Source organism: Rhynchophorus ferrugineus, unplaced genomic scaffold, assembly GCF_030347505.1.
Source record: "Rhynchophorus ferrugineus isolate W39M unplaced genomic scaffold, kcgeb_rfMv2 rfM1, whole genome shotgun sequence".
Classification (NCBI taxonomy): Eukaryota; Metazoa; Arthropoda; class Insecta; order Coleoptera; family Curculionidae; genus Rhynchophorus; species Rhynchophorus ferrugineus.
Genome location: NW_027472580.1, coordinates 33,844,692 through 33,868,113, shown reverse-complemented (window position 1 = coordinate 33,868,113; position 23,422 = coordinate 33,844,692). Strand labels below are relative to the sequence as shown.

At 31.3% G+C, this 23,422-nt stretch overlaps 2 protein-coding genes across 3 annotated transcripts in view; both read left to right on the top strand.

Annotated features, from left to right (window-relative positions):
- LOC143199817 (uncharacterized) overlaps positions 1-22,943 on the top strand; it is a 28,281-nt gene extending 5,338 nt beyond the window's left edge. Inside the window, exons 4-16 of the mRNA XM_076409938.1 lie at positions 10,904-11,288; positions 11,344-11,514; positions 11,567-11,818; positions 13,712-13,872; positions 15,976-16,128; positions 16,232-16,370; positions 20,962-21,128; positions 21,191-21,427; positions 21,481-21,673; positions 21,726-21,917; positions 21,977-22,147; positions 22,210-22,461; positions 22,515-22,943. Of these exons, the coding sequence (XP_076266053.1) occupies positions 10,904-11,288; positions 11,344-11,514; positions 11,567-11,818; positions 13,712-13,872; positions 15,976-16,128; positions 16,232-16,370; positions 20,962-21,128; positions 21,191-21,427; positions 21,481-21,673; positions 21,726-21,917; positions 21,977-22,147; positions 22,210-22,461; positions 22,515-22,684 (2,643 nt within the window). The 3' untranslated portion in view covers positions 22,685-22,943. The remainder of the gene's footprint in view (positions 1-10,903; positions 11,289-11,343; positions 11,515-11,566; positions 11,819-13,711; positions 13,873-15,975; positions 16,129-16,231; positions 16,371-20,961; positions 21,129-21,190; positions 21,428-21,480; positions 21,674-21,725; positions 21,918-21,976; positions 22,148-22,209; positions 22,462-22,514) is intronic.
- On the top strand, positions 1,499-4,233 carry LOC143206739 (uncharacterized). Of its 2 annotated transcripts, XM_076419416.1 has the most exons (4): positions 1,537-1,652; positions 1,723-1,836; positions 1,899-2,594; positions 2,668-3,083. In XM_076419416.1, exons 2-4 carry the CDS (start codon positions 1,749-1,751, stop codon positions 2,934-2,936), a joined length of 1,053 nt encoding a protein of 350 aa, XP_076275531.1. In that variant the 5' UTR covers positions 1,537-1,652; positions 1,723-1,748; the 3' UTR covers positions 2,937-3,083. The 2 variants fall into 2 exon arrangements, with proteins under 2 accessions (XP_076275530.1, XP_076275531.1); XM_076419415.1 differs by having other exon boundaries at positions 1,499-1,836; positions 2,668-4,233.
- Positions 22,944-23,422: the final 479 nt, after the last annotated feature.

Sequence of the window (23,422 nt, the reverse complement as noted above, 5' to 3'; positions counted from 1 at the left end):
TCTTCTCTCGTGTTCTAAGGCGAAATCTTGGATAACTTTGGAAATCCATTTAATTTCCAGGTCATCGTGAATTTCTTCGTTGCTTACGCAGCGATAGGCATTGGTAATCAATTGAAGAACCTTGTGAAACAATAATAAATGCAAAAATCATTTCATTTCGTTTTTTTATTCTTATTTCAAATACTTTTTTGTTTGAGGTATATATTATTCTTATCGATAATTTTTCTTTCATTTAGCTTTTATTGTTTGATGTTTAATAGCTTTTAAATCTACTTGGATTTGGAGCAAGGCACTTATAATTGCGTTAATTTTTCAGACTGGCTCACATTTCTTTAATAGATCTCCTAAATGTAATAACAGAGCACAAACTTCAATTTTATTGCAATAAAAATTGTTACTGGCTTTATTGTTTATGACTTTATTTAATATCATATCCACTGGAACTTTACCTGCTAATTTCATTGCAATAATTTCTTTATCTGTTTTTGGTAGAAATAGGCTATTTATTATGTATAAATAAGCGAAGTGGTCTTAACGGGTTCTACTGAATATTTTGTTCCATTTTGAACCAGTTTTATACCAATTGGACAATGAGAATGTATTTAACACTTCCTTAAAGTTTTATACGTTTCTCATCCCTTTGTTTATTCTTGTAAATACTGGGATAGATGACACTACAATCTAAATGCGCTAAAATTGTTACTAATATAGACACTCTCAACACTGACAAATTTTTGTTCCTTCGACATTATCTTTCCACATTTCCAAGCCTTCAACGGAATCAAATTTCAATATTTCTTATTCAGTCTTAATGACATCTTTTTTGATGACATGTTTTCACATTAAACCTATTTATATTGTCGAAACACTTATTTTTACAGCCTGAATTTTGTCTAATATTTAACCAACTTGCTATAGAATATACACTTACCCAAAAGAGCAAAATTAAATTAAATTTTAGAATAGATAATCCCAAAGAAGGAATTTCTTGAAACGTTTGTTCAAATTAGAAATGCTTGACAATCTTTTACAATGTTAACAGTTAAATTATTTATTCATTATTGCCTATTACTTCACACTAAAATCTGAACTACAAAAGAAAATCATAAATTAAACAAGAGATTATTCATAGGGTCACCCACAAAAATTGAATTTTATCACATTCCAGTTCTTGAAAATTATATGAATCTATCTATATGAATCAAGAATATAAGAATATCAAAGATATCATAGATATAATCAAATATCAAGGAATAGGAATATAATATCATAGAATAAGGAATACCAAGAATATAATAAATGAACTTTTTATAAAAAATACAATTTTTTATTGCGCCTGGTTAGTGGCTTAACAAGCCTTAACTTAAATTTTATTACATTGAAATTACTTTCCCTTAGTTTCAATACCAATAGAAATAGGGTGAAATGTTCATTCTCGACCTTGTCTAAATTGGCAACGTTGCACGGCGACAATTAGTTGGCAAAAAATATAATATGTAGAGAACAGTTTTCTGTCATAAATAATTGATGTGGAGTTTTTTCTATGATGTGGAGTGAGGTTAAGAACGATAAACAACTTTATTGTGTTGCTTATGCTTATTGTTATAGAAAGTGTTTTACTATTTTTATTGTTCATTTCTTTTAAATATACGGTAATAATAATCTATTAGTTAACTATACGTTTTATAACTAATATTAAGATGTTTTCAATATACCGTGTAGATTTTGGTTTTAAATAGTAGACAATAATGGAGAAGTTATTTAATTGTGATTATTGTAAAAATGCTTATTGTAGTATTTCTAATGTATATAGGCACATGAGGAGATTTCATCCAGGTGGGAATCTACTCAATATTTTATAGCAAATAGGGTTCGTTACTAGTGCAAGTTTATTCTAGAAAAAATTGAGCCTGTGAAAGAGAAAGTTCAGAGGAATCTCTCTCGATGTCCTTTATGTGAATATACCTCATCAAGATCACAGCTGGTTGAACATATACAGTCATTCCATAATATTAAATTTGAACAAGAAAGACTGGAATTTGATTCAATCGAGGATTTTGAAAAGTGGAAAGAAAATGTTGAAAGAATAACAAAAGCCTCATTTCCCAAAGTTACCGGTACCTATATTGGCAGAAAAATTAAGGCATCTAAATTTGAGTGTCATCGATCAGGTATTTATAAAAGTGCATCAAAGGGTGAAAGGCATTTAAAACACAATGGAAGTGTTAAAATGAATGCTTATTGTCCAGCTTGTATAAGACTGATTCAAGATGGAACAAAATATGAAGTAGAGTTCATTAAAACTCATGTAGGACATGAAAATAGCTTGGCAAACTTATTTCTATCGAAAACAGATAGAGAAATAATTGCAGCCAAGTTAACAGCTAAAGTTTCAAAAGATACTATATTAAATGAAATCAGAGAGAATAAGGATAGTGACAGTTTGGAAAGATTACATTTGCTGACCCGTAAAGATTTATACAATATTGAAAAATCAAATAGCAAGTTCAGTCAGTTGCCAAAGGTAAAACAAGAATATGATACAAGTTCAGGGGATTTAACAAATAAAGAAAAAAATTATAGAGACAACTTTGGTGAGTACTACACCATAAACTCTTATTTATTGAATATTTATCCTTGCATAATTATATGTTACACACTTTTTAGTTAAATTAGAACAGATAACAGTAAAAGAAATACAAATTAAGTCTGAAGTAGAAGAGTCTACTCCTTATATACCTGAAATAGTTATGAACCAAAACTATGATCAGAAGGATACATTTAATTCAGCAAAAGAAGAAGTCCGCGCCTTGTTACTACATATAGGAGATCTTTTGGAGAAGTGTAAGACAGTCTCTGGAATTAATATAATTAAAAGTGCCTTGGTCCAAATTGAAACAGATTTAAATGCTCTCAAATATAAAAAGGAAATCTGAATGAAAAAAAAAATTAAAGATAAAATAGCATCTCACTCAAAAAGTATATGGAAGCCCTATGAAAGTATCTACCTAAAATATTATGATATAGGTTTTGTAAAAAAGAATTATAAATATAATATAATACATAAATTATATACCAGCGAATATTGATATATTCCAGCATTGAATTGAATAATTTTTGCTCTTATTTTTCTTTTGTTTCATATAACAATAAATATTTCAAAATTTTATAATCACTAGAAAATTTTTAACATACCATTTCATTTTTGTTAATGTTAATTTATATTATGGTGCTAATCTCGTTATACTTAAATCTATATATATACATATATATCTAAAATGTAAAATTTCAAAATTGTATAATCACTAGAAAATTTTTAACATACCATTTCATTATTGTTAATTTTAATTTATATTATGGTGCTAATCTTGTTATACTTAAATCTGTATATACACATATATATCTAAAATGAAAAATAACAAATTCTTTATTCTTCCTGTGATATTCGAATTAATCATCTTCAGTAAAACTCTACTTCACTTTTCAGTTCACGTAAGAACTAACTTGCTATTGGAAGTATAAAATGTAATGTTTGACAATAACTAGTTAGAGGACATTACATCTAAAAATATATACTGCTGGCGTTGAGTTATGATACGTATTGTTTAGACGATATTGATTCCACGAAGGTTCGGATTTAACAACTTGGGTTTCTTATCCGTTTATACGTAGTGCGTGGTGGTTAAAAGCAGGCTGTGTTTATGTTAGATTGGAAGATGTCAGGTGTCAGACATAGGAATTTGGTTTATATTAGAATAGGAGTGAATCGACAGTAACGTTTGTGCTCGTCATTCGGTGGATGATATTTGTGTAAATAAATTTAACATTTTAAGAAAATTAATATTCTTGAATAAGTTGTATTATTCTTAAATGTATTCATTCATTTTAAGATTATTTAGATTATTTTTGTTTGAATCTGGATAGCTATTAGGTTTAGTAAATTGTAAAGGTTATTTATACAATTTTTAGCTTGTAGAATTATTACATACAAATTTTAAAAATTCATTTAAATTTTTATTTAATCATTATATCCATTATTTTAAATTAATATTTGGATGATTGTTTATATAAGTGTCATCTTTTATAATATATTAAATTAATACCAATATTTGTTTGCAAAACCAAGCCCAAGAAAATTTTAAAATATTTTTTATTAAACATTATTAGATAATTAAAACAAGATGTATGATAGTAAATTTTTGTTTATCAATATATCTTACAAGCATGCAATTCAAAGATATGTTTATTATGCCCGTGTGTAGAGTCAAAACACATACAATCTTTGCTATATTGTTTTAGTATCTTGAATTGCTCATTCACTATTATTAACATCAAATTTTCCAATTTGAAATAGGGGTGGGTTCAAAAACTCAGTTTATGGTCTGTAAACCGTGGAATTTTCGTTATTTATTGCTTTTGTTGTTTTATTCGAAATAATTTGTTGCCTAAACACTTACTGATTGTCGATTTTGGTTTTGGGAATCTAAAAGTGGTGATTTTTGATGAAAACGGATTACAAGACTTGGACGAAAGCCCAGCTGAAACTCTTAGAGAACTTTTAGGCAGTTTAGCAGGTGCGGTCGATGAGATCCAAAAGGAGGAAAAATGGCTATTACACTAATTGATTTAAAACCATTTCTACATAGCGGTTTCATTGCTAGCTGCGTAAAAAAATAATTTTCTGTAGCGTATTATGATTGGAGATGAAAAGCAGAACTATTGTGACAATTGCAAGCGTAAAAAATCCTGTTAATCAAGGGGGCATTGATGCAGAGGGGAAATGACCATACAGAGTCGTTGTGCATATGATAGGCTTAACAGAGTGTGGGGTGTTACAGACTGCTAAAAGCGAATTAAACTCTTACCGTAGTTGTCTATCGACGCCATTTGAATAAATTCAATGACGTTTAATGATGCAGTCATCTTCTTGCTTGACAACACTAGGCCATATAGTGTAATCGTGAAAGATACTGCGTTAACATAGGGTCTTTTGATTACCACTTGTTCAGATTGATGGAGCATGGCTTGGCTGGTACATGGTTTCGAAATACTGAAGAAGTGTCATACCAGCCTTATTTTTTGACACGTTATCGCCATATTGCCAGAGAAATGGTAAACATTTGTAGAAAATGATTTTTGACATTGTATAATCCAATGGCCCGGTTGTATGCAATAGTTACAAGTACTTTTTCCCTTAAACATATTTCTAATTGTTTTGTTCTAATTTACTTTACTTGACTTTACCACTAAAACTTCCTTCAACTTTTACTGGTCGTGCTTTATCATTTACTTTTCTAAAATTTCTTTCATATTTGAAGAAAGTTGTTCTTTTAGCTCTTTGAATGTCCTCAGGTTATTCCTTGTTAACATCATCCAATTTGATTTGAAAGTTTCGAAATTTTTTGGTAAAATATGCAAAACTTTACATACTAAAATTAAATTAGGTAATTCATTTTGGCTTTAAATCTGTTATTTAATTCATTCCACAAAACTGTCAATTTTGAAATGTGTGTTGCCACATCTTCTCTTTACATCCAACCAAACGCAAACAAGTCGGTACATATTTTAAATAATCGATGTATCGTGCGGTGCTTCGAAATTTTGGTTCAATACCTCCCACACTTCATAAGCCGTCTCCTTATCCATAATTTTTTGATATACAGTATCTGTTACTGAGCTTGTAATCATACACTTGGCATAACTGTGAACTTTTCTATACAAATCCTATTGCACTTTATGATTCTTCACCATCTTATCATCAGGTTCTTTCGCCAACGCGGCCGGTTTCACCAACTTACCGTCGATAATATCTAAAGCTCCCTCGTGATAATCCAGCAAATCTCGAATGCATTTCACTATTTATTTTCAAAACTAATAATCTTAAAGAAAAAATATATTTTCTTTTTGGACACGAAACTCCCGATAAAGTGTTGAGATTTTAGGTTGTTAATTGATATTCTGAGATTATTTTAACGAACAGAAGAGTATATAAAAATAATTGAATAATCTATAACTACAACGTAGTTTTTCTCTTAACCGACACTTGAATGCTTAAATCGCTCATCCATGCATTAATTCCAATGTATTGGTGAAACAGCACTTCCTTTTTCTTCAAATGCGGCCATTTTTTAGCGATTTCCTCCTTCAAACGGTCTAATAACGCTATGTAATAGTCGCTGTTGATGGTCCTTCCTTTTTCAAGGTAGTCAATGAAAATTATTCCATGCGCATCCCAAAATACAGACGCCATAACCTTGCCAGCCGATTGTTGCGTTTTCGCACGCTTTGGAGCGGGTTCATCATGTGCAGTCCATTCGGATGACTGTCGATTGGACTTCGGAGTGAAATGATGGAGCCATATTTCATCCATTGTCACATATCGACGTAAAAACTCGGGTTTATTACGCTTGATCATCTTCAAAAACTTCCCCGAATCATCAACTCGTCGTTGTTTTTGGTCAAAAAAGAGCTCGCGCGGCACCCACTTTACACAAAACTCTCTCATACCCAAATATTCGTGAATGATATGATGTACACGTTCAGTTGTTATATTTAGAGTGTCTGCTATTTCATTCAATTTACGGTCATTCGAAATCATTTTGTGGGTTTTTTTTAATGTTTTCGTCGGTAACAAACTCTTTTGGTCGTCCACTGCGTTCACCGTCATCGGTGTTCATTTTACCACGTCTAAACATAGCATACCAATCCTTCATGGTTGATTTTCGTGGCGCAGTGCCCGGAAACTCGGCATCAAGCCAAGTTTTTGCTTCAAAAAGCAATATTTTATCAACACGCGAAATTACTTTTTATTCATTTTTTTCACAATAACAAAAGTTACTTCACTCAAAATGCTATAATTCACAAACTAATGATCCGACAGCTATCAAATTTATACACGCATCTTTTGAGGGTTAGTGCTAACTAAAAACCATATTAATTTAATTGATTTATTTCTAGTAACGCCATCTATTTATCAGGCCGGGGACTTTTCAATTGACCTGTTATATTTGTTTAAAATGTTTAAAAAAAAGATGTGAATGCAGAAAATCTATTTTGAGGGGCATTCGAGCTTCAATATTGTAGTAATTTTACAATAAATTGTAGATGACGTATTTGTGATCCGGTGATTTCTGATTACCGAGAAACATATGAACAACACTTTGAAACGATGCCCATCCTGCCGCTAAGTGTTAAACATTTTGTAAGCTTTGGGTCAGTCATTGGTTTTCGAATATCGGTTCGATTTTTGTATTTATACCGACAACGTTTATTGAAAAAAAGTAGCAATCATCTACATGATTTTTCCGTTGTCTCTACAATGCTGCTACAGAAAATGAAAATTATACATTTTTACCAAGTGACATTCACTTGTACAGCTTTATTCTGCATGTGTTATAAACAATATAAGTATCAATGGCGTGTCAGTGTTTACTACAGCAAAATCAAAGTAGAGCAAATGCATCTTTGAGTTCATTTGTCATAATTTTTTCACTATTATCGAGCATATAACATTCATAAACGCAAGAAAACATTTTAAATCTACTTGCAACATTGTCTATGCATATTCATATGTTCCGAAGCACAATCTGTTAAATATATGACTTGCCTAGATACAAGAGCCAGTATAGAGAAGAGGAAGGAAAGTTAATAGAGGGCGTTGTGACTTGTATCGAGTGGGTATAAATCACCAGGGATTAAAATAAAGTTTCTCTTTTGATCCAAGGCCATAAGTGGTGTATTAATTCCGTCCCGTCCCGTCCCGAATCATAAGTGATTCATAAAAGGTTATGGGCCCAGAATTCTCGGTGTAAATGAGAAGTAGTAGGGTGACGACGGAGAGTGCAGGGGAATGGAGATTAAGTAAAGTTTTTAGTTCGGTATAGTATATATATAATGATATATACATGAAGGAAAGTGGAAATAACAAGATGACTGTATGAAACAGATGGAAATTAATTTCGGAGCACTAGAGCACTCAAAAATCAATGATCATCAGAAGGAACACCAGAAAACTAGAAACATGTGTCTTGAGTTATCAGTAAAAAGGAAGGAAACATTGTAATCAATGTAGTAAATAGTAATGGAGTAATTAAGAGTTTAGAAAATTAATCATGTGTATAATATACAAGGATCAGTGAAGCACAAGGAAACTAGTAACATGGGATCCAACAGAATTATCAGTAGGATAGAAGGAAAGATTGTAATCATGTAGTAAATAGTAATGGAGTAATCAAGAGTTTGGAAAATCAATCACGTGTATAATATACAAGGATCAATGAAGCACTAGTAAACTAGTAACATGAGATCCAACAGAATTATCAGTAGGATAGATGGAAACAGTGCAATCAATGTAGTAATTAGTAATGAAATAATCAACAGTTTAGAAAAACAACCACGTGTATAATTTACAACGACCAGTGAAATACTAGTAAACGAGTAACATGGGGTCCAACATAATTATCGGTAGGATAAAGAAACATTGTAATCAATATAGCAATTTTTAATGGAGAAGAGTTTAGAAACGTTTAGAAGAGTTTTGCCAGGACCAGAGAAGTATTGAAAACTAGAAACAAGGGGTCCAACAGAATTACAGGTAGAATGAAAAGCTATTGAACCCAATGAAGAAGAGTTTATTTAGAAAGCATTAGAATTTGATATAAATATCAATTCAACACAACTGGATCCAAAGTGAAAGATAAATCAAATTGACGTTTCATCATATTATAAATGGAACAATAGAGCTAGATATCTATATCAAGAAATTGGAGGATTTAATTCTGAAACAAGATACCATAAATTAAATTAAGCATTGTATGGATTGAGAAATTCACCTAAAGGTTGGAACACAAAATGAGGACATGAACAACAAATAGTGGATTTAATGGACAGTTCTTATGAAGTTAAACAGTTTATTGGAATGGAAAATGCGGACGTAAAAGAGATTAAGATTCATCAAAAACACATAATTTAACGACTGCTTGAGGAATTCTACATAGAAGGTTGTTACACCAATTAAAATTAATATTAACACCAGCAAAAGTGGAGAAATAATTTACAGTTATAATTTAAAGGATATAAGTTTTGTTAGTTACAAGATCACATCTAAACAGATCAATTTGGTACGCCAATGGAAGTCAACTTCAATATGGATAATAGTGAAGAAATAATTAAAGATATACTGTTTAGAAAATATATAGAGACCAATATAAGCTGAGCAGAGAAAATTCCAAAGAAGAATTTGTGATGCAGACAGTTTTGCAACAGGAAGAAGAAAACAAGAATGTGAGTGATGATGAAAAAAAAGCATTCAAGAGCAGATAACAGACAATGATGACGAACCTGATGAAAATGAACCTATCTTGTATAAATTGGAGAAAACTAATTCTAGAAGAAAAACCTCGAGAGCAAGGAAATTAGAGGACTATAAGCTATATGTCGCTTATTATCTGCTTATTTCAACAGATAAGACACCAACAGTTGAAGGTGATATGTTTTCATTAAAACAAGTCAATGATAAGAGAAAGTTAAAGTAATGGATCAAGAATCTGGTTATTTAGCTTTATCCGAAGACGAAGAAGAAAGCCCTAAGCAAAAATATTTTAGATATGATAGAGACGAACAGCACTTGACAGTTTTGGGTTATATTAAAAAGATTCTGATTTCGAATTGGAAATGGAGTGATAATGAATCTGATAGTAATGGAAATAACAAACATATTAGGATTTGATTCTGATGAATCTGGCCTAGACGAAAATAAGAATAGAAAAATGTGAACAGTGAAAAATTTTTAAAGAAAGAAAAAAAACAAAACTGAACACCATTAATAACCGATTTAGATTATATAGAGATAGATAACAGAAGCAAGCTCATAAATCAGAATAATGGTTTGAAAGAGATACATGAATGAGTTGAAAGTAATAGGTGAAGAAGCAGAAAATGGGGATAGTGATGACCAATTAGTTATGATACCTCAGTGATACCAGAAGACCATGGACTAATGTAAGGCGGAAGTGGACTTGAAGCAGCAAGTTATGAAGACTGGTATGGTAACCAACTACGAAGTTTTAATGAATTCATACCATTTGATAAAAGCAACCCAGAGGCTTAGAAGAAATTCATTCGAAGAGAAATACATGTGTATGTTTGGCAGCCCAAGAACAAACTATATAATCGATATTAAATTGGACAGTGTTTTGGCGAGTATTTCTATGATTGTTCAAAGAGGGAATTGTTTTTAAGTAGAAAATTGACTGTTACCTTTGTTTATCACATAATTGTGTAGATTCATGTGATTAAATTATTAATTAAAGTTAAAATTCTCACAATGTAAAAATAGAATAGTCCTAAGTTAAAACAAATTTGTATGTACAATGTAATAGTTTTGTTCTGGCAATTTAAATGTACTTTTGTATTTTTTGTTTACAATCTTAATTAGATTAAGTTATTTAGTACTATTATATTGAAGGGGAGTGTTAAATATATGACTTGTCTCGATAAAAGAGCCAGTATAGAAAAGAGGAAGGAAAGTTAATAGAGGGCGCTGTAACTTGTATCGAGTGGGTATAAATTACCAGGGATCAAAATAAAGTTTCTCTTTTGTTCCAAGGCCATAAGTGGTGTATTAATTCCGTCCTGTCCCGAATCATAAGTCCCGATTAGTAAAACAATCCCCGCTCGAAACAAATTCCAAATGATGTTTAATGCAATGTTATCAACTGACAGCCGTTATAAGAGCGCAGTGCTGCCATCATTCGGGAACTATAACTATAACCAATCTTGACACACGGATTGAATATCTTTGTTTAGGGCATAAAATAACGTTAAGAATCGTTATCATCTGCTCGGGTCCAAAAGTTGACCATAAATTTCAAACAAACATTATTTATATTATCAATTATTTTAGGTGTTAGCTTCTTTCACGTCAGACGTAATTGGAAATGTAGCATTCGGAGTCGAGAGCAACAGCTTCGACGATTCCAAAAACGATATAAGAAAATACGGAAAGGAAATATTCGAAACGTTTGATTTGTTACTTTTATTACGTATCGCTGCACAACGAATATGTCCAAACATTTCGAAGAAGCTAGGAATAAAGAGCATGCCGGATAGGATGATCGAGTTTTTCTCAAATCTGGTCAAAACCACTATGGAGTACCGTACGAAAAACAACATCACCAGGCCCGATTTCTTACAACTGCTGATCGATATGCACCAAGAAGGTGAAACTAGTGAAAAGTATGTTAACTTTGATCAGATAGTTGCCAATACTCTGCTGTTTTTTATAGCTGGCAAGTATTAACGTTAACATAGGTTTCAGACTGATTTTGGTTAATGTTATTTTAGGTTTTGATACATCATCAACGACGATGACGTTTACTTTATACGAGTTGGCCCGCTGTCCAGATATACAGGAAAAAACTCGACAAGAAATCCAAAAAGTTCTCAGCAAACACGAAAACAAACTGACTTACGAAGCTCTTCAGGAAATGACTTATTTGCAGCAGGTTGTAGACGGTGAGATACTTTTTAAAATAAGGATAATATATCAATGTATTTGATATAATAGAGGCCATGAGAATTTGGCCTCCTTTGATTACCTTAGGTAGAATATGCACCCGCGATTATAGACTAAGGGATTCTGATATCGTTATCGAGAAAGGTACTCCTGTAGTGATTTCCACTTTAGGCTTAGGACGCGATCCTCGATATTATGCAGATCCAGAGAAATTCGACCCTGAACGATTTAGCAGTGAAGAAAAGAATAAGAGACATCCCTATATACATATACCTTTCGGAGAAGGCCCACGCAACTGCATTGGTAATATATTATATAAGGTGGCTCAAAAGAAAGTTTATTGTTAGTAAATTAAAAAAAAGTCTACCCAGAAAAATCAATAATCATTCGGTAATTTGTTTCATATAGTTCTTTCAATAAAATAATGAACCCTAAAGTCGTCTAAAGCTTTTACGACAAAATGTTGCAATGTTGCCGCATCAACTTTGTGTTTTAGTTCATTTTGGATTTGCCATCTAACAAAATTCTAATTTAAATAAAATAATGATACAACTGACTCTAATCTATCTAATACTATCTAATAACTTTGATATTTTCAATCATCAACAATAAGAAGCAGCAATTTGAAAGTCTGAAACCACATTTGCCGGTTGCCACACCTGCAATTATTATGAAGAATTTTGGAGACGTTTGACAACAAGATGAATTTTGTAGACTTTTGTAGGCATATTGAACAAACTAATATAGTAATTGACAGTCTGCGGGTTTTTTATCATTCTTGAAGATGTTGGTCTCCTGGTGTTTTTCTCATATTTTACCGGTTTCTTCAAACTATATTTTGATCTATTTTCCAATACCTGGCGTTTAAGTTGCGAAAACCTCAAATATTACAGAATCTTTTATACGCTACAATCATTGTTGTTTGGCTGTATTTGGCCATTATTTTTTCCAAACCAACGACCTTTTTTGCTCTTCACTATAATAAAACAAGTCAAAAAAGTATCGATGCATTTTAGATATATTTCTTTAAAATGTTATATTTATTTTATCTGTTGTAAATTTGCAGTATCGAAAGCGATATATCGATATTAACTTTGCTATAACTTTTTTACCTTAAAAGGGCATTTATTGATAGAAATTGTTAAAATAAATATTAATCAAACTATTTTCCATAATTCTCGAAATACCGTGTCGAAATAGCTATGTTGGTTTGGCAGTGATAAAATTGACATTTTAGTCGCTCTTCGAAGCATTTTCAACCAACTTCAAAAAAGAAGGAGGTTCTATGTTCAACTGTATATTTTTTTAAATGTATGTTCACCAATTTTTCCGTTAATTATGGACCTATTTTCAAAATTCTTTTTTTATTCAAAAGAGTGCACTTCCGAGGTGGTCCTATTGGAACAAGTCAGGGTCTGATGGTGGAATCCGGGGAAATCGAGGGCAACTCTTAAATTTTAAAGGCACGTACAAAGTTTTCATATATTTTTTTAACTAAAATAAACGGATATTTGTGTATAATGTTATTGCTGAACTGATGTGACGGAAAATCGGAAGTCGTTCTGTGCAAAAGTTATTCAGTTTTCTTTTTAAGCACTAGTCATATCATATGAGAAGTCGTAGAAATATTGCAGGTAACTGCTTCTATGGTGTAATGGTTCGAGCGTTCAGCTCTCACGCGGGGGTCGCGGGTTCGATTCCTGGTGAGCTCAGGAACTTTATGTTTTAACACAAAAAAGTTTTAAAATAAAATATGCACATAATCCTTGTAATAACTAAATAAATATAAACAAAAACCTTATTTAACCTATCTACTACATGTATTTCATATTCTACTATATACACACAATTAAATTAATACCTACCTAAACCTATTTATCTATGTACAATATTATTTTAACTACTACCAACTGATCAATTTGAAGTCGTTGACGAGTCCAAACAATTCAAAAATAATAATGTAACTTTGTGACAAAACAAATCTAATTTGTTGCTGTTGTTTTTATAAAAATTTCAACAAGGGATGGTCAACAATTTTAAAACTATCGATAAAGAATGTCGGTAAAAATATATATTTTTTTTCGGTATCCCTGCTAATGATTGACGCCCAGTAAACTAAACGAATATAAACTTTATTTTGAGTAACCTAGTATAATTGTTTTCTCGTTCAATTGTTTAAAAATAAGTTTGTTTTAGGTCTGCGATTTGGTCTTATGCAGTCCAAAATTGGCATCATACGTATTTTGACTAATTTCCGTATTCATATTAGTACTAAAACAAAAATGCCACTGACAGTCGATCCGTCAATTTTCCTGTTGAAGTCTAACGAAACCCTGTACTTAAAAGCCGAAAAAATGTGAACGGGAAAAACAACATTTTATAGCCCAGCATTAACCTACATTAGATTAATGATCACAATAATTAGCTTTGAATGCATGCTAGATTAAACATGAATAAGCGTTTTTTTTTGTTTTGTAATAACCACTGATAACAAAAGTAAGTGTTTTAAATATAAGCGGAATAACGACAACTATTTGTAATCTTATATAAACTTATATAGTTTGTCAATATATGTTTTGTACGACAATTTGTGTTTTAATGCTATGCTCTATATATATTTTCAAAAAAATATTTGGGTTTGTTGATTTTACACCTACTTTAATTTTATCTAAGCGTTGGAATAATTTTGTGTTAACGTCGTCTTTCCTCCTGACATTGTACAGTACAACTAATTATGCAATGTTATGCAGTTATGTGCAACAATTTCATCAAACAAAAGGATTGTCCAGATAAGCGCCTGAAAGAAACGGATTTTATTTTATTCTCAAACCATAGGGTTCTGGAGTGTAAACTATATCATGAAGAATGCCTAAGGTCTCTACATATGTATCAGCAAATAAAACGCCATCATTCGCGAGCCTGAGATCAGGCAAGGAGTTTATAGCATCATATTGAACGCTAAATTTTCGCATAATTGTATGCACTACTATGTGTACTGAAGAGCAATGGAGATATGTCTCTTTAACAAACACCTGCTGCGATCTCAAATGAATTTAACAAATTATTTCACATGAAAAATCCAATCTATAATAAAGGCGATTTGATCTAAATCCCACCTAGTATTCTCGACTTAGTGTAGGATGAGAGCAAATAGCTTTCCAGAACATCTGCATAACTAGATTCTGCTGGTACATATAAAATTTAAAACTTACTTGTGGAGTAGCAACCCATTATGTAATTCAGATTTTCTTCTGATTAACCAATACGTTTTTAATATTTCGGTTATTTTTTATTCTTCATTTGACATGCTCATCCTAACGGAGTTTTCTATCAAGATTCACCTCAAGGTACTTCGATATAATTTTGTTACTATATGGAATTATAGGATTATTCATAGTGATTCGTGCATGCATGTATTTAGATCAGCGATAACTATTGGTAAAAATGTATCAAAGTACGTAACTTTTAAACAATCTAACTGTTAAATATGATTCTCAGTTACTGAATAAACTGTTTCCAGGCGTTTACATGTGATAATACTATTTAGAACAATTCTGTTTCATTGTTTCCAAGACAGAAATGAAAAATTTTCTGTGGAGTATGAAAACTAAATGAAAATGGATCTACTACTACAATCATAAGAGCATAAAATTATGAATAAGCATGTGGTAAGATCAGCAAGGTGTATAAAAACTACAGCAGCAAGCAGTTAAAATCGAATTAACAGTTTACTGTAAATATTAACCGACATTAACTAAACTAACTCAATGGCGAATTGTTGACCAAAAAAACAAAACGGCAAATGATGGCACCCAGCATTTTCATCAAAAATAGTGCCTTTTGACTACCGCTTCTTCAGATCGAGCCAGAATAGTTTAGACAACACAAAACTTCGAAATTCTGAAAAAGTGCAAAAATGGATCGATGATATCGCCAGAAAAAAAATAAAAAGTTGTAGAAAATGATGGACAATATTTTGATTAATATATATTCCATTAATTTTTCTCAAAGAATGCCTTTTAAAGTGGAAATATTATCAGAATACATAATACTTAATAATATGCATTAATTTGCTCTCATTTTGTTGGTATTTGGTTGTTGGCTCTTTAATGATTAGTTATATTCTCTATTTATGGTATATTACATGTGTAATAAACAACAGGCCACAATGCCCTGTATATGTGGCATACCTACGAATTAAAAAGAAATAAACAAATTAAAAATTGTATTTAATTAATTTAAATTTAAATTAAAAGATTTTTAATATAAAAAATGTTCTTATTCTAAACGGTGTAAAAATTTTGGTAATTTCTGAAAACTAAAATCAATTTAAATTTCAGTTTTAGCTATAATTGGGAAAAATTAAATAAATTAGCACCTTTATGAGGTTCCTCTAAAGATGTTTAAATCGCCGTTTTGCTTTAATCACGATATCTATGAATATACCAATCGAATTCAAGGACAGTAAACAAATTATGAATGACTTTTGTCTCCAATTATCTAAATTTTTCCCTAATAACATGATATCAACAGGATATGTGGTGAAACAAAATTCGCCTGTCGTTTATATAAATCTGATACCGTCGGTAGCGGTAGACGTTAAGGCCAATACAGTAAGGGCCACTTTTCAACTCACTCGTCTTCGGACGATTTTATTGCGTGAGACACCGCTGTCTCAGTTAAATAAGACGGGAGAAGTGTGCGTAACTAAAATAATACGCTATGAGCTGCCTTTGTTGGGATGTGTTGATTGTTCTTGCGGTGATATTTTTAGCTGTGTGGCTTTATTTCCAATATTCTTATCAATATTGGGCATCGAAAGGAGTACCTTATTTACCGCCAAAATTTCCCTATGGTAAGACATTAATAAATTAATTTAATTTAACCTCATTTCTGGTAGATTGGGTACGTTCAATGTAGCACTAAAATTCCCCGAAAATAATTTAAAACATTGCCTTTCTATTGCGTTTTTTATGCATTTGTTTTATTGTGTATATAATTTATTTGTGTCAAATGTAAAAAAAGAGAAGTTTAATCAATTGATAAGGAACAATGGTTACAATTGGGTCATAACATCAACAATAAACAGGCACAATTGAATTTAGCAAAATGAAAGAAAACGACAATGGTGACCAGGAACAATAGAGAAAGGATCATTTGATAAATGAAGTAGAATATTCCCATTGTTTTTATCATTAGCAAATTAGATTATTTGAACGCTTATGACATTTTTAGTGTTTTAATCAAATAACAGTATATTATTAGTTTACAATAACATTTGCCATTATTTCTCAAAACTTTTTTCAAACTAAAATTTAAGTAAACTCATGTCACTGTTGAATGATTGCATTCGGTGTATGATTGTTTTTCGTTTAAATTTTTCTTTGCCGTAAAATAAACTAGTTTAGGCTTATGTAAAGAGAAATAGTCAAAATTTTTAAAACAGTGATTATTTAAACTTAATATTGTATTTTCATTTCCTAATTTTACATTACTAAATACTTTTAAAGAGTTATATTAATTCATCATTAAAAATTATTAATCAAGATAGCGAGAGTGATATTTACATCAGTGCTCTTTTAATTTTTGTATAGCCCTTCCAATAACCAAACAGCCAATGCAGCTCATAGACGTCGAATATTTTGTCAAATTCAATTTGTAAACATGAATTCATTCATTTTGTTTTAAACTCGGAGCCGATTTTTCCTTCACATTTTACTGAGAGTGCCAATCGATGTACCCGAAACATGTAACCGAAATAGTCAACAAAAGTCGATTGGTGTTGGAACGACCCTGTTGTCAAATGTCCATACAATTCGTCAAAGTATTATTAAAGGTTATACACAGGCAAACATTGTAAAACAAAGTCCAAAATTGATGCGGCAACATTGTGACGTGTTGACAGCAAAAATTTTGATGACGTGCATTGACTGTTTTATTGAATAGACTATACCTTCTTGCGAATAATTTATTTTTGATTTGAAAATTAGTTCCCACTTCGGCAATAATTTCTTCATTTAAGCCAAACTACTTTCCCTGGAGCTTCTTTTAGGATCTAAAAATAGCCATTTATCCAGGCAGCCAGGTCTAATATAATGGGTAGCGAAGTAATTTAAAACACAATCCGTTTAATTAACCATTCTTGTCATTGACTTGCCTCACGGTATATCGCAAAAGGGATTTAACTAAAATTAAGAGATTGGTTTTCTAAAAAAAATTAAGCTTTATTAAAAGTTCAATTCAAGTAATTAAAAAAAACCTTTAGCTAAAAATAATTGGTAACTTGATTTAAGAATATATAGAAACAAATTGTTTACAGTGTGTTTTATTTACGAAACACATATAACTTGAGAACTAATTTTAGCTTCTGTGTTGTAATATTAAATTTAAAAAGAAAACATTTTCTGAACTTTGATACCTTGTCTTGAAATATATACGCATTGAGTATATATGTAAAAATAATAAAAATCGTTTTCCTTAAGTTATTGATATTAATGTTTTTCCTCAAGATACTAAGTTGATTCATATGCGGCGTACTATCAAAGCGTGATGGAATATACTGATAGGATGTTCAAATGGGAATATTTACGTTAAAAGTTCACTCTGATCTTTAACCTCCAAATATTTTGCTAATAACATTAGGTATTATATACTAATCAAAATATTTTCCATCATTTTATACAACATTTTATCCGTCTTTCCCCTGTTGTAGTGGTTCTTCCCTTCATCGCCAATCACAGTATGTGTGAAGGTTTTGGTGGTGAAGGTCGTTGTTGTATTTTTTTTATTAATTACATCTTACATTCGATATGCTTAGTACAATCTTAATTCACAAATTAATTTATTACTACTGCTCTATTGTACTTGCATTAATATACAGGCAAGGCGTATACGGTATAATACATCAGTATATTATGTATTTCCCAAATTAGAATAAAACTAATCTACTTAAGCTAAACGTAAAAATACACTTATACACTAAACTAGTTCGTGTTGCTTGGTTCGCTTCAATCTTCTGATTTCTTGCGTGTTATTCAGAAGCTGTATTGCTTCTACGTTGCTGTGATTTAGCAACATTGTTTCATGTTTTAGGGCGAAATCTTAGATCACTTCGTGTATCCATTTGATTTCGAGATAATGGTGCAGCTCTTCGTTGGTTACGTAGTGATAAGCATTGATAATTAATTATAGAAATTTGTTTTGCGTGCGTTGGATTACTAGTTGGTTTGATGTTTTAGTACAACCCGATATTTGCACACCATAGGTCCAAATAGACTTTATGATTGACTGATAAACCAGTCTCTTTGATTGTAGACCAAATTGATAATATCTTCCGACTAACCAATACAGTTGCTTGACTTTGAGTCTAATTTGCTCTGCTTTTTGTCTCACATGATGTTTCTAGTTTAACCTACCATCGAGATATGTTCCGAGGTGTTTAGATGATTCTGCTTGAGGAAACGGGCATCCGTCAAGTGATATAATTAAGTTTTTCTCAATTCGCCTCAATGCAAAATTAACATGGACGGATTTGGAGTTAATAGCTCCAAAGCTGTATTTTCCAGTCTCTAGTCCATTTGTAGATCTTGTTGATCGCTACTTGTACTTGTTCTATGGCCTTAGATAGCGATACATCTTTTGCCGTTATAACTGTGTCGTCAGCAAATGTTCCAAGTACTGCTTCTTTTGTTGTTGGGATATCAGCAATATAGAGCAGATATAGAAATGGTCCCAAGACACTCTATTGTGGAACTCCAGCCGAAATAGGTTAAAGTGTTGAGAATGCCCCTTCATGCGAGATTCTAAATTTTCTTTCGAAAATATATGAATCCAGCAGTCGACAGTAGTTCCGCGGTAGCAATTTGCTTATTTTGTAGATTAATCCCAAATGCCATACCCGGTCAAGAGCTTGTGAGACATACAATATTGCAGGGCAGTATTTCTTTTCTTCAAATACCTTCTCAACAACCCCTGTTACTCACTGTGTACTTGGTCGATTGTCGAATGGTGATTTCGAGATCCAAACCGGAAATCTGATATTTCTATAAAAGGTTTAATGCGTTTTAACAGCAGTTTCTCAAATAATTTTGATATCGCAGGTAGCTGAGAAATAGACCTGTAAGATCCTACCTGTTCCGCCGGTTTGTCATGGTTTTTATAGGCATAATTATTCGATCAACCTTAAGACATTCTGGAACATGGTTCAGTCTCAAACAGGCATTGAATATATATGTCAACGTGATTATTGCTTTTCATGACAACTCTTTTGATAATCCAGGTGAAATATCATCAACTCAACAATCAAGCAACTTCCATTGGAGAAATCAGATTTACAGCTACATCGAGCTGATCAACAGGATTTATATCTGTTGTAGTATCTATATCATTTGGTTGAAATAAATTAGCTAAATGTTCTGCGAATACTTCAGTTTTTTCATCGTTGCGTCGAACCCATTCATTTTGATCATTTTTAATAGGCAGTACTCTAATAATTGGTCTTTTAAATTTCCGAGTTGCTTTCTATAACGAGCAATATTTGTCTGCTTCCTGGCTTTATTCACTTACATATTTCTCGAAGAAATTCCTTAATTTCAAGGGGGTAATTTACCTCATATTCTGATTTTTCTCTTGATGTTGGGGCAGCTCAAGATCGTCTATAGTTTTGAGTCTTACGTTTAAATTGATCTGTTCCTATATTATAAGTCTAAACGTGTCCCAGTTGTTAAATTTATTAGTAAGATTAGGATGGATTAAGACGAAAAAGGACACCCTGCCAGCTATAAAGGGTGTGTAGTGTATCAGAAGAAAATAAAAGAACTTCAATCAAATAAAATTACAGCTGTACAACGATTAAGACAACTCGACAAAGCTCAAAACTCTGCAATGCCAACTGCCATTGAAAATAAATCACTTGAAGAAACAGCAAATCGACGTAAAACAGCGGACAGGCCTTAATAAGGTTGTTGTATTATACTCATTATTTTTATAGAATTAAAATCAAAACCGATAATTTGAATATAATGAAACTATTTGATGGGTTTTGATTCTTTAACAAATGGAAAACTATTATTTTATACAGAGAAATGTCAAAATCATCAATTTTAAGAGTTTTAGTTTAGGATGTTTACTATTTTTTTTTATTGACATTTTGATATTTTATTTTGCAATAATGTATGACATTTTCTTGCGGAAAAAACGCTTTTTTCTATTCTGAGTCAGTATAAAGTTAATAAATAGTAAAGTTGTGCGTGTGTATGAATTCACATTCACAACAGTATGTTCCTTCATACAAGCAATGGAATAAAATTATTTGATACAGTCCGGACTTCATATTAAAAGAAAACATCTAGAAATAAGAAGGACATAATAGTAATAGTAATAATTATTGCATACATCCATGCAACATATATGTTAATAATAAAAATTAAAACACTCCTTATTTTTAGGAAACAATAACAGAATATTCTTAAAAAGCACGGCTTTTGCTAGTGAAGCAAAGGATTGGTATGATGCGTTCAAAAAGCAAGGCCACAAATTTGGTGGAGTCTGGTCATTTTCTCGTAAGGTTTTGGTACTGGTGGATCCTGAGTACATAAAGGACATTCTCACGAAAGTAGGTCTCCTCAACTAGCTATATACAAATTACAGTTTGATTAACACAGAAATATTTTGCAGGATTTTCAATTTTTCATTGACCGTGATGTATTCTCCAACGAAAAGTACGACCCCAAAGGTACTCATTTGTTCAATATTTCGGAATCAGGCTGGAAACCGTTGAGACAAAAACTCACGCCGACCTTCACCTCTGGAAAAATGAAAATGATGTTTGGCACTGTGTTGGGTTGCAGTAATTTCATGATAGATTTTATGAAGAAGTCAACGAGTTCAGGGCTTGATATTGACATCAGAGAAGTGAGTGTGATGTCAAAATAGCATTGTCTGTATTAATTAATATACCGTAACAGGTTTTAGCGTCTTTTACAACCGATGTTATATCGACAGTTGCGTTCGGAGTGGAAAGCAACAGCTTTGACGATTCCCTAAACGATATTCGTCGATATGGCAGGACTCTATTCCAGAAACTCACTCCGGGACTAGCTCTTCGCGTATTTCTAGGAAGAAGTTTCCCGGAACTTGCAAAAAAGTTGGCTACGAAAGGTTACTTATTTAAATTACTAGAGAGTGAGTTTTATAAATAGTTAATTTTTAGGTATGCGTCAAGAAACGCAAGATTTTTTTGAGATGATAGTCAAATCTACCATTGATTACAGAAGAAAAAACAACGTCTCTCGACCTGATTTCTTACAACTGCTAATGGACATGAATCAAGAACCACAAAACAGCGACAAATATGTTAGTTTTGATCAAATCGTAGCAAATACTGTACTATTCTTTATAGCAGGTATGTACATTTTATAGTAAAATTGACAATTACCAGCTGTAAACGTTACCTAATTATAGGATTTGATACATCATCAACTACAATGACATTTACATTATATGAGTTAGCTCGAAACCAACAATTGCAAGAAAAAACTCGGACAGAAATCGTTAAAGTTTTAAAAAAATATGATGGTCAAATTACATATGATTCTCTTCGCGAAATGGTATATTTGCAACAAGTAGTGGATGGTAATTCTATTGAAATAAAATATCAGTGACATCACTTAGTTAACCCATTTTCAAATCAACAGAAGCAATGAGGATATGGCCACCGCTAGTTTCGTTAGGGCGAATATGCACAAAAGATTACACTCTAAGAGATACCGACGTTACCATCGAAAAGGGCACTGCAGTGGTTATCTCTACCCTTGGTATTGGGAGAGATCCTGAATATTTCCCAGACCCAGAAAAATTCGATCCGGAAAGATTCAGTTCGGAAAATAAAGCTAAACTTCATCCCTACGTTCATCTTCCTTTTGGTGAAGGTCCAAGAAATTGCATAGGTACGAATTAAGAAATTTTTAAAGAAATTTAGTACTAATTAATCGAATTTTAGGTTTAAGATTTGGTCTGATGCAGTCTAAGATTGGCATTATACGTATTCTAACGAATTTTCGTTTAACAATCAGTCCTAAGACCAAAATGCCTTTAACGGTAGATCCGACGTTCTTCCTGTTGAAATCAAACGAAACTCTTTATTTAAGAGCTGAAAAACTGGAAAAATAGTAAACTATTTACATTATTATTGGATGTATTTGCAATAGATTATTTAATACTATATTTAACAGATATTTATTTAAATATATTTTAATATTATAAATATAAATATTATATTAATATGAAAATATAATTATAAACATAATTTAATATTTTAATATAATTAAAGATATTTTAATATATATTTATAAATATACCAAAGGATATATAGGATTTATATGTTTTACTTTTTTTAGTATCCAAATTTTCATTAAATGCATACTAAAACTTCATAATATTTATTTACAGCCTGTATTATAATATATTTATATTATTTAATTAATTACTTGATTAATTGATTAATTTTAAGTTAATCAAATTGCTTGAAAAACTATATTCAATTCAAGAATGTAATATAATAAAGTGTATTTATTACCATTAATACAAATAAAATAAATTATGTTCCATTTTTGACCTTAATTATCATAACATAACTAGAGAGTTTAAAATGGAGATGTTTTATGAATATTAGATTGAGCAATATTAAAAATGATAATATAATTAATAGACCACTAACTAGTATGCGTTTTAATAAAAGATGTAAAAAATGATTATCAGTTAATTAAAAAATTAATGGAAATATTTATTAATAATTAATTGATTAATAAATATTAAAGAGGAGCACGTAATAAACATGATAATTCGAAATTATAATATATTTGTGCAATATATGTAATTAACACATTATTAATTACTAATAGGTAATAA